A 12005-nucleotide genomic window follows, 5' to 3' on the forward strand; every position below is an offset into this window, starting at 1 on the left:
AGGGATGGGGCATCCAGACACAGACATCTCTTACCAGTCACCATCATGTGCAAAACAGGCTTGATTTGGGGAAAATTAATTTAATTTAATTGCCAATTAATAATAGAGCGGGATGGTGAGAAACAAAGACAAAAACTAAAACACCTTTCCACCATCCCCTTTCTTTCCAGGCTCAACTTCACTCCTCTAATTCTTTCCACTGCACCAAGTGGTGAGGGGGGTGGGGAATGCAGGGTTGTGGTCAGTCCCTAAGAGCTCCTTTCTGCCACCCCATCCTTCTCCTTGCTCTTTCCCCCTGGTCCTCCTCCCTATATATATTTATGTGGTTTTTTTCTTGTTAACTTCTCCTTAGGTATAAAGGCTATGCTACGGATTCAACAACTGCCTTAGTGATAGGCCTTCTGTTCTTTATTATTCCAGCAAAAACATTATCGAGGACTTCAAATGGAGAAAACAGTTGAGTATATTTTGATGTGGATTTTACTACAAAAAGGTATCTAAGATGCAACCGTAAATAAAACTTATTGCACTTGTTATAGCAATGTTGTTAACTGCTAATGTTACAATCTTAATACAGGATAATATCTTACTGGCATATAAAGCATCCCTGTCCTGGAAGTCAGTGCCAACAATTAAGCAAAGTGAGCAGCAGGACCTGGTGCTGTGCAGGAACCTGCTACCTGCATCCCACCACCACCAATGGAAACCACCTTTCCATTGACTGCAACGGGCGTTGAATGGGACTGCATGGGGCAGGGCTGGGTTTATTTTTTGAAAATGTTACTGCTTCTTTAAGGTACTCTGTAAAATTCAACATGGTAAATGAGTCCATTCTCATTTAATTTTTTCACTTCAAAATGGAATTTACCCTGATTAAAGTATACCTCCAGCTTGTCCTCTTTATGCATTCAATTCTGATGCTGAAATCAGTGAGATCTGGGGGTTCACAGAGAATGCAAAATCAGAACGTAAATGAGTCTAAGTGAAACAGCATTCGCTCAGCAATCCAAAGAGTGTAGTTTTACTGAGGAAATTAAACTCATTGATATCACACAGCTATCTTCCACACAGGGAAGGAGGGGAAGAGTGGCCAGTGCTCCACTGGTGGAAACTGTTGCAGCTCTATTGTCTTCAGGCTGTGGCAGTTTTCACCAGCAAAGGATCTGTCCCAGGAAGTGCAAGTTGTTCACATCACAGACTTTCTTCATGTTATAATGATGAGATTTTGCCTTTGAATATTTCCCAAGTGCTTCCTCGGATTATTTCAAGATGTTTTTCAACATGTTTTTAAATGTTGGGGTTTTAATTTTTTTTTTTTCTCTAGCTGTTTTTGGTTATACTCCACTGATTACTTGGAAGGAATTTCAGTCATGCATGCCCTGGGAAATAGCTATTCTTGTTGGTGGCGGGTTTGCACTGGCAGACGGCTGTGAGGTAATGCAATTTATAGAAGATACTGAACAATTAGCATGACCCTCATCAGGAGCAATTCAGACATGTAGTGAACTCACAGTTATTCTCTTGTTTTAGCAAGTTATTCTGTAGCAATATTGAACATGATAAATGTGACGAATATTCAAGACATTCAGAAAGCAGGGTTACAAAAAAAGGAGTTTATTTTGTCCTCAAAGAGTATGCACAATGATGACCACTGTTTGTTATTTAATTTAAACCTTGGTGGTAGGAGCTGTGCAGACACACTGCAGTCTTAGGGTTAATGTCCCATGTCACTGTGGCACGTCCCACATGGAGTCATGCTGGCTACTCCAGTAAATTGACGTTTGGGCCCAAACTCTGGTTATGAAGCCTGATATATTTTTCTGATTATGACTCCTCTGAATATCTCAGAGGTGCAAATATAAATAAACGGAATGTAGTTTGCATGGATTCCTATAGGACACCATTGAATTAGAAAAATTTGCTTAAAAACATGTGATAGGAATATGAAAAATATTGCCGATGTTTTCTCTTTTACACAAATACTTCACAATTAGCAGATGAGTAAATTCCTGTTCTATACCATTTATTAAATTTTCTTTTCAGTGATTTGTAAAACATAATCATGTTGTCATATTCCTTATGCAGGTTTCAAAACTTTCTGAGTGGGTAGCAAGTAAATTGACCCCTCTAGGATCATTACCCTTGTGGTCGGTTATCCTGATATCATGCCTTATTGTCACTTCAGTAACAGAAGTGGCCAGCAATCCAGCTACCATTACGATATTTTTGCCCATACTATCTCCTTTGGTGAGTATAACACAGGTTGTTTTTAATCAGAATCTGCTCTGTCATCCATGTAATAATACAGCTGCTCCAAGAAGCAGTTTTTTAAAGTCTCCATAAAATACTTGATGCATTTTTTTGCTGTGCTGTGTTATGCATTACATACTTGGTTATTTTGGGGCTTTCTTACAAGAGATGCTGAAAAATCAGTAAAATCAGATAAAAGTTCAACAGTCAAAAATCGATGCTGTTATACCTATTTGCAAATACTCAAAACACTTAAAAAGGACAGGTCTCTTAGTGTTTCTTCAGGACCACATCTTCAGTGAAAATGGTTAACACTGCAACTTTCAAGCTGTCACCAAAGAGAAGAGAGGGCTAGTAGATGTGTTTTATACGTAATTCTAATTTCTTCCCTGCTTAGCTCAGTTGTGTCCTTTCTTATCATCATCTTTATCAAAACACCCAGTTCGTTCTTCTTCAAAACTTACTCATGATCTTCCAGTCTGAAGATCTTCCTCTTGGCCAGCCTAGATACATACTAATGCCCTTTCCCTCTCTTCCAAAGAAACCTTAGTCCGCACTTCATTGAATCCTTCCTATGTATTATATACAAATTTAACTTCATCATCTCTCTTGCAGTGTTTTTGCTTTTAGTGCTTGTGCACTGTGCGCAAGTTTTGCAATAGTCTTATTTTATGAACTTAACTACAATTAGAAAACATCAGGCATGCATTTAAAGTTCAGTAGCTATTCTGTATTAGAATCACCTTTTTCTCCTCTAAAGCATTCCCAGATATAATCTTAAAAATGAGTTAGCAGCAAAGGTTATTTCTCGCTATTTAAACTGGCAGTTCTGTTCACAGTTTACTTGTGTTAATACAATAAGTTTGTGTTTCTGTATTTCATTTGGCAAACGTGTCCCTTGACAGCTGTTCTCTCTCTTTCATTTTACGATAGGCTGAAGCCATTCATGTGAACCCACTTTTCATTCTGATACCTGCTACCTTGTGCACTTCCTTCGCATTCCTGCTTCCTGTAGCAAACCCAGCCAATGCCATTGTATTTTCATACGGTCATTTAACTGTTATGGATATGGTGAGTTTTAAGCAAAACTCCCTAAAGGGGATTTTTAGCATTTTTAAAACTTTCTTCAGTGTCTTGATGTGAATTTCTTTTTTCTTTTTCATCTCCTTTAGGTGAAAGCTGGTTTGGGCATTAACATCATCGGAGTTGCTGTAGTTATGCTGGCAATTATGACATGGATAGTGCCTATATTCGATCTCTATACTTACCCAAGTTGGGCACCAAACATTCCTTCTACAAATAGCACTGGGCTGTAAAAAAAAAAAAAAAAAAATTCCTGGGCATTGGTTTGGATTGGTTTTATTTCTTTTTTTTCCATTAACATGTGGTGAGTCACTTAAAATGCTTTTTGTCACCACAACAGTAGGGATCCACATTGCTATAAATGCCATATTTCACAGTCCCAGAGACTGATGATCCAGTCTGAGAGTCTAATCAGGAAGAACTCTAGACTTTCTAAATATCGTAAAGTTAGATCAAGTTTCTAATCTAGTTCAGCTAGTCTGAATTTTTATATCTTCATGTTATGAAGGAAAAAGTAAATGTGCATAGCCATTATCACTGGCAGTTTGCTCCCGTTCTCAGGGTAGTGGAATAATGAGGTTTAGATTTTATTATTTCAAATACCTTTTCTTACTATTACTTTGGTGATATTTGGGGTTCCTCCAAGAACATACTGGTTTTCTGTTTTCTAGATTCAAACACTGTTTGAAGTGGTGTTGATCACAAACGAAAGATCAGGCAGGGGATTGTCTTGAATGCATAGTTTACAGAGCTGTCAGAAATGCACAGAAAATGGAGAGGAGCAGCACGACCACTTACACAGCACTTTATATGCTAAGCACCTTGTAATTTGGAAGGAGAATAAATACTTAAGCATATGTTTAGTCTACCTCCTTCCAGGACTTCACTGAAACATGACGTTGTTGTTGTCGTCATTTAGTATTTTTCTGGATAGGTCGGAGTTGATCTATATGAATAGATACTAAATTATCATCATACCTCTCTGCCAAAAGTAGAGATATATCCCCTTGATGAACAAAAGCACAAGATAGTGTGCTGAAGATGTGACGCTCAATCCATCAATCAAGACTACAGTGCATCTTGACCAGGAGGCTCGTGATCTCTACAGGACAGGTTGCAGTTTAAGGCTTTAGACTGTGTTAAAGCTGTAAACACAAAACAGTGCAATGTAGTCAGAATGGAAGTTTGGAGTTCAGAGATATCTAAATAATGATGTTTTATATGGTTGTTACATGTTTTTCACTGTAAGGACTACAGCGTTGTTCTTTTCACCTGTTGCGAAGACCTGTGACAATTTGTGAAGAGCGTTTCGTTAATAGTCTGAATCAAAGCTGCAATGTATTTAGCTTGGGCCATCCCCTGGGGCACCTCTGTGATGGCTGTAAACCTTAAGCTGTCTTTTACAGATACTGTAAATTATCCATTTTTCCTAAAAACAACAACAAAAAAGCGCTTTTGTTTTTTGATTAGATGGTTTACATCTATTTTTGATAGTGCATGTTTAGAGTAGAGATGTCAGTCACAACTTCTATAATGACAGACCACAGTGTATAGTATTGTTATATATGTAGTTTGATTCCATTAGCTACTGGTTGCAGATTCAGCTGCAATGAGTTATTAAAGAAGCACTTTTTCTTAATGATGATGTTTTCGTGTAAGTAATTGCTATCTGTACATGCCACCACACTTCTCAGCCTGACCGAGGCTGCTATCTCTTTAGGATGGCTACCTCCCTTTTCTTTTTTTTTTTTTAATTTTTTATACAGTGCTTGGCAAAACAGGGCTATGTCCGTGACTAGGTCAATCAGGAGCTGCCACCATACAAATAATGTTAACTGATCCCACGCAGTAATGATTATGATTACAGAAATACAACACCTGGATAAATGAAGCCTTTAATTCATCAGGTACTACAGGGAAATGCTTATGCAAGTAGCTAATGCAAGACATAGGCCTTGGATTATATCATACGGTGTCTTTCCAGAAGGATGTGCAACACAGAAGCAAGGAGCTCATGGTTTACATAGGTCTTTGGTCCTGCAGGCATAGAGAGGAGAACCAGCTAAGAGAGTGCTCATACTTTAAGGTTCCCAGGTATCACCTTTCCAGTTCTGTCACCAATTTCCAGATTATTCAAGAGCAGTGGAAATAGTGAATCATAGCATAATTCAAATGGAAGGGATCTCAGAAGACCATCTTGTCCAATCTCTTGCTCAAAGCAAGGTTAGTACTGAATTCAGACCAGGTTGCTGAGGGATTTGTCTAGTCACATCTTGAAAATCTCCAAGACGCAGACTGCACAACTTCCCTGAGTAATGTTCTTCAGTGCTTTACCGTCCTTGTAGTGAAATGTTTTGTCTTTAAAGAAATGAACAAATGAACAAAAATATATTGATTTTAGTGGAATAAATTAATTTTTCTTCCTTTTATTTGGGATAGATTTTTTCTATATGTAAAAGAGGTTTTTTATTTTTTAAAGAAACATGAAAAAGAGGACAGTCGTCTTTGTAGCCTTACTTTCACCACTCCCCGTGGATGTGATATTTTCAGTCATCTCCACTGTTCCGCTCCACAAAGAATCACCAGTATTACAACCATGTGGCAACTGTTATTTGGCCAGAGGAAATTTGTTAACCACTTATGAGCTGTCCCCCAGTTTTATTAATGTTCACAATACAGAATTGGCTGTTGTAACCTCAGCCTTGAATATGACATTGAGGTCAACAGAGGTCCGTGAACGCACTGCTCTATGAAATCCAGCTTTGACATCTGCATTCTCTCTTCAAGTTGCGTATCTTCACGGAAGAAAATAATTATTTTGCACCATTTAAGAGAACTCTTGAGAAGTTGTCAACTGTAGTAAGTGATACAGTCTTCAGTGTAAGCTGAAGCTCAGTTTGTGCCAAGTGATTATTCAGCTGTTCATTTCCTTTACTTTTTGGTTTATTCATAGGATCATAGACAATATGATAAGAAAGGCCCATTGTGTCTGAACCCTCACATAATGCAGACCACAAAATTTCCCTAAACTTATTTTTCAGGATAGACAGCATGATAAAGTGTCTTAGTAAAGAAGAAAGAAGATTCAAATTGTTTAATGAAGGATGCACTTTTAAAAACTATTTTCACTACAATCTGTGTATACAGCAAACAATATGCAAAGGGAGAAGGGATGGATTTGTAAAGCAAAGAAAGTTATTCATCTGTTGTATTTATGTTATCAAAATGAAATGGAGAATTATAAATAAACTAACTTTCAGTGACCAGCTTCTTAACTGTCGTAATGTGACAAATTAGTGACAAAAATGAAATGATCAAGCATGAGGTTTTTGAGAGATTGTATCCTGTAAGTAAAATAGTCATGAATAAATGAGTTGGTAGTGGCAAGAATGTAGGGTTTCACTGGGATATTTTCCCTTTGTTTTGCTAAAAGTTTAAGGAACGAGTCAGACACAATCTTTGAGCTGAGTTGTTATTATTGCTAACTTATTTTTAAAGCTTTTAAGAACCTTTTACGTCAAAATGAACAACTCTGCAGTGCAGAGATTAATATTGCCAGAACTTCCTCACCTGAGTTGAAATGGAGGAAAAAGAGAATTTCAAAATGTTGTCTCTCTGGGTACGCCATGGGTGGATTTGGCTCTGACTGCAGGCACAGAGCACCACGCTGCCTGCCAGCAGAAAAAGTGCTCTTCGTATGTGGCTTTTACATTCATTGCTTTGTCCAGAGTTTGTGAGTATTGTGACAAATGATGGAAAAGCATCTGTGATTATTTTGAGTTGATTAATACATGATGACTACCTTCACTATTTGTAAATTGCTTTGTGCATAATTTTCATATAAAATGGTATGTTTTTTCTTTGTCTCAGCTGAGTCTCATCAGCCTACTGGATTAGTACATAAGTAATACTTATTTGTGGTTCCATTCCTGCTGAATTAAATGGCGCCTTTGCCGTGTATTTCATTAGGGGATATGTGCCAAGTCTTTGTTCTCCTTTTCTATGGCCGTGCTATATTTAATATACTTTCACTTTGCTTTCGGAAGATGTGTGTTTAGATTACCAAAACCAACAAAACAAGTGAACCCTGGAAAAAGCTTCTCGACTGTTCTATTGCTACGATCAGACAGTCAGATCACTCTTGCGGTGTAAATCCCCTTATGTACTTTTAAAATGAAATATCTGTGTTTGTTTACTGCAAGAGTCTTGCTTGGTTAAAGTCAACCAGCCTATAGTCTGAGGGCTCGCTGAGGAGCAATGCAGCACAGCAGCTCAGGAAGAAAAGTAGTGAAAAAAAAATCCTTACAACTTTTTGACTAGGTGTAGACACCAAGCCAGTTTGCATATTAATTAGAACCATCAAAAGACTGTTGTATGTTATGTGCAGTTACTGGCAGGACTGGAAGGCTTCTAGTGACCCCTTAGATGCACAGAAGTCTGTTCCTGCCCCGTCTCCTGCCCTGCTGTTGGCAGCCCACGGGAGGATGCTGCCCTGACGGTGATACCCTGCCGCCCCAGAGCTCCCAAAGCTGAGGATATTCCCCAGGGATCAGATCCGCACAGATTTCAGATTGCTTTGCAGCTATTAGTGATTAACGTTAACTTCAGTTACTGGCTTAGTTCTCTGTCTCTGCAAAGTTGATTTGATGATTTCTGGTTTTTAACAATTACTGAACACTTTGTCAGTGTTCCTTAATGCTTTTGCCTTGTGTTTTCGGAAGCTGTTGTATGTCACTTTACCTGCACAATGTTCAATTTCTGTACAACTTTCCTTTACAATACTGATCTACTATCTTTAAAATAAATATTTCCCAAATGCTGTACAGTCCAACATGTATTTAGTGATAAATTAACAAGAGCTAGAATTGTGATCTGTTGTGGTGGGTTGACAATGGCTGGAGGCCAGGTGCCCCCCAAAGCTGCTCTGTCACTGCCCTCCTCAGCCGGGCAGGGGAGAGAAAATACAACGAAAGGCTCGTGGGATGAGATAAGGGCAGGGAGAGATCACTCAGGAGTTACCGTCACAGGCAAAACAGACTTGACTTGGGGAAAATTAATTTAATTTATAGTCAATCAAATCAGAGTAGGGTAATGAGAAATAAAACCAAATCTTAAAACACCTTCCTCCCCCACCCCTCCCATCTTCCCGGGCCGAACTTCACTCCCGATTTCTCTACCTCCTCCACGCCCAGCAGCACAGGGGGACAAGGAATGGAGGTTGTGGTCAGTTCATCACACGTTGTTTCTGCCGCTCCTTCCTCCTCAGGGGGAGGACTCCTCACACTCTTGCCCCACTCCAGTGTGGGGTCCCTCCCACAGGAGACAGTCGTCCACCAACTTCTCCAAAATGAGTCCTTCCCAGGCACTACAGTTCTTCATGAACTGCTCCAGCGTGGGTCTCTCCCACAGGGTGCAGACCTTCAGGAGCAGACTGCTCCAGCATGGGTCCCCCAGCTGGTCCTGCCAGCAAACCTGCTCTGGCGTGGGCTCCTCTCTCCACGGATCCACAGGTCCTGCCAGGAGCCTGCTCCAGCGCGGGCTTCCCATGGTGTCACAGCCTCCTTTGGGCATCCACTTGCTCCAGCGTGGGGTCCTCAATGGGCTGCAGGTGGATATCTGCTCCACCATCAACGTCCATGGGCTGCAGGGGGACAGCTTGCCTCACCATGGTCTCCTCCATGGGCTGCAGGGGAATCTCTGCTCCAGCGCCTGGAGCACCTCCTGCCCCTCCTTCTTCACTGACCTTGGTGTCTGCAGGGTTGTTTCTCAGACATTGTCACTCCTCTCTCTGGCTACAATTGCCCTTGTTGGGTTCCCCCCCCGCCTCTTAACTCTGTTATCCCAGAGGTGCTACCACCATCACTGATGGGCTTGGCCTTGGCCAGCAGCAGGTCTGTCTTGGAGCCGGCTGGCATTGGCTCTGTCGGACATAGGGGAAGCTTCTAGCAGCTTCTCACAGAAGCCACCCCTGTAGCCTCCCTGCTACCAAAACCTTGCCACGCAAACCCAATACATCTGTGAAGAAAGGTTATCCTTCAATAGAAGTGCCTGAGATTTCTTAAACCTTTTTTATTGTTATAATATCTCAACACTTGGTATACATGGCAGAGAAGAATACCTGCTGAGAGGAATTTAAACTTACCAGATAACAAAAAAGTCCACTTTTAAAGGAATTCAAAAAGGAGAAAGGCCTTTAAATACTTTATAAAGCTGTGAAAGTAAAAATTCTGCTCTTTGCTACGTTCATCTACAAATAGAATAAATATATCAGAGCCTCTAACTGCTTAGTGCTTCATTAGAAAATCAGGAACCAATGCATGTACCTGTGCAAAATAGTCCCTGAGTGCCTGGTACTTGATTCAGTACCCCTTGAAGTCAGGAAGAATCATTTTAGGTCAGAGTGCTAGAGCAGACCCACAAGGATGACTGGAAGAGTTGCTTCCAAGCATTTCATTTGGCCATCCTTTGATGAAGGGACTCAGGTTCTGCTGCATTCAGTTGCAGCAAATGTGGAAACTTGGGTGTCAGGCTTCAAGAGTGGGCTTCAGATTGCTGTCCTAAATTCTCAAAACTCCTGTACAAGATATGGGGAAAAAATAGTTACCGCATGAAGGCTGAAGATCCAGAAAGCTGATACACCCAAACCATCCAAAATAAAATGCTAATGAAAAGCACGTGCCTGAAACTCTGTTCTCAGGCATCGATCCAAGAATGCTGCAGGGCGTTTTTGTGCAACCTGCTTCCTTCACTTAGAGATTTCCATTTCCATCCTTCAATGCCCTCTAACAACACAGGAAGCATGAAAACTTCTTTTGTGATCCCTTCTCAAATGCTGAGCGATTTAATACACAGCTTTTACATCCCAAAAGACAGCCCAATGTTACCAGGCTAGAAAATGCATTCTCCTCCTGACCAGCTGTGTAGCCAACAGAGAAAAGTTCATGAGCCCCTAAAGGATAGCTAGAAGCCCATAGCACAGGCAATCAGCTGTGAGAGGAAGGTCTGGGTCTGGCAGGTGGGACCACACTCACACTTTTGCCCTCTCCCACTGGTACCCCTCTAAGGAGCAGGGAGAGATCTTCACCCTGGGCAGCTGAGGGTGAGAATGTCTTGCTGTAGCTGGATCGTGGTCCCACACCCCACAGAGAGGCACAGGCACAGTGACAGAGAAGTCTGATGTAGGAATCAATGTGAACGGTTTGAGAGAGTAATTTAATATTTCCAGGACTAAGCAGGCAGTCAGATTTGTGGATTTTTCTTTGGGTATAGGCCTTCGGGTAAGCAAGCATGGATAAAAAGGAAGTTTGAAGCCTATGTTAAAATACAAAAGTTGGACCTTCAGGTCTGGAGATTTTCTTTAACTAAAAATAAAACAAAATCTTTTTATTATAAGTGGATTTTAACACAAGATTCGCTAGGATTTATCAGGCTAAGGAGCTCAGCCTTTACAGTACACAGAGCATCACTGAGATAAGCTGTTTTTCACCTCGAACATTGTAATTCATGCTATATGATGTGCATCTTCATCTGTGCACATCACAGTGTAGCTAGCAAAGCAAACATAAAGTGGCAAGCATATGCACCAAAGCTACATAACATAAGCATTTCAGGCATGTGTAACTAAGCCACAAACATTTGATAAGTTTTACTACTTGGCTCAGCAGAAGTGAACAGAATAAAAGCTCCGTTGTTTATTGTAGCCCTTGCTTGAGTGCATAATGAATGGCAAAAGCATTTTCTGCTCTCCTAGATGATTTCTCTAAAGAACTGCCCTTTATCAGACTTTTATGTTGTCTTGAAAACTCTGCTTCTTATTGTAAAGAAATAAAAGGAAGAAAAGAAAAAGGAAAAGAAATGAGAAGGGCAAAGGAGGAGGGGAGAAGGAAAGGAAGAAATAGAGGCAGAGAGAGAGAAGCTAACCTACAATTCTGAGTCTCACCTTTCAAAACTGGTAATGATCCATATAAAAGACTGACAGCTTTTGCTGACATCCTTCATGGATTTGAAAAGTTCAGTTTGCATAATATAGAAACTCATGTGCTGGCTAGTTCTTTAGATGCTATTATAATGCATCAGAGGAGAAGGAAATGGATGGCATAGATAGTACCATAATTTTCCCTGTTCACACTGTGAAAGCAGATGGAGTTTTGCACCCATAAAGAACAATTCTTCAATTCCAACAAGCCATTAACCCTTTCCTGGTCACACTGCATATTTTCAGTGTAGCAAATCTAGAATTCATGGCTTAGGCAATATCTCATGAGTGATATTTTTGAACACAACTCTTGAAATTCTTAGGTGTGGAGCACCCTTCGTGTAATAGTGGATTATGACTAAAGCCTTATAATCAGAGCCAAACTTCCAGCGTCCTCCTGCAGCCACTTACTCCCTCACTCTCAAATTGTATTGCACTTCCAGGATGGTTTTATGGACCACACGGATAAAATAGATTGTGTTACACACGATGCTGACAAGGTCAATGAAGGCTAGTATACGAAGTTGCCAGGAGCATGATTTCCTTCTTCTGCTACAGCCATGATGGGACTAAATCACAGGAAATCTAAACCTCCTCCTAGCTAATGGGAGATGGAAACTCCCATCTGCTTTGGTTCCCCTTCAAAGCTAGCAAAGCATGGGAGTGGACAGCAGATCTTGGTTCAGCCAAACATGCC

General features: G+C 40.5%; 1 protein-coding gene across 3 annotated transcripts in view; it reads left to right on the forward strand.

Annotated features, from left to right (window-relative positions):
- Positions 1–8131, forward strand: part of SLC13A1 (solute carrier family 13 member 1) — a 32277-nt gene extending 24146 nt beyond the window's left edge. For all 3 annotated transcript variants that reach the window (XM_054813190.1, XM_054813188.1, XM_054813189.1), the window contains 5 exons: positions 353–456; positions 1325–1434; positions 2086–2247; positions 3184–3321; positions 3423–8131. In XM_054813190.1, the coding sequence (XP_054669165.1) occupies positions 353–456; positions 1325–1434; positions 2086–2247; positions 3184–3321; positions 3423–3566 (658 nt within the window). In that variant the 3' untranslated portion in view covers positions 3567–8131. The remainder of the gene's footprint in view (positions 1–352; positions 457–1324; positions 1435–2085; positions 2248–3183; positions 3322–3422) is intronic.
- The last annotated feature ends 3874 nt before the right edge of the window (positions 8132–12005 follow it).

The sequence above is a fragment of the Grus americana genome, chromosome 1 (genome assembly GCF_028858705.1).
Source record: "Grus americana isolate bGruAme1 chromosome 1, bGruAme1.mat, whole genome shotgun sequence".
Classification (NCBI taxonomy): domain Eukaryota; kingdom Metazoa; phylum Chordata; class Aves; order Gruiformes; family Gruidae; genus Grus; species Grus americana.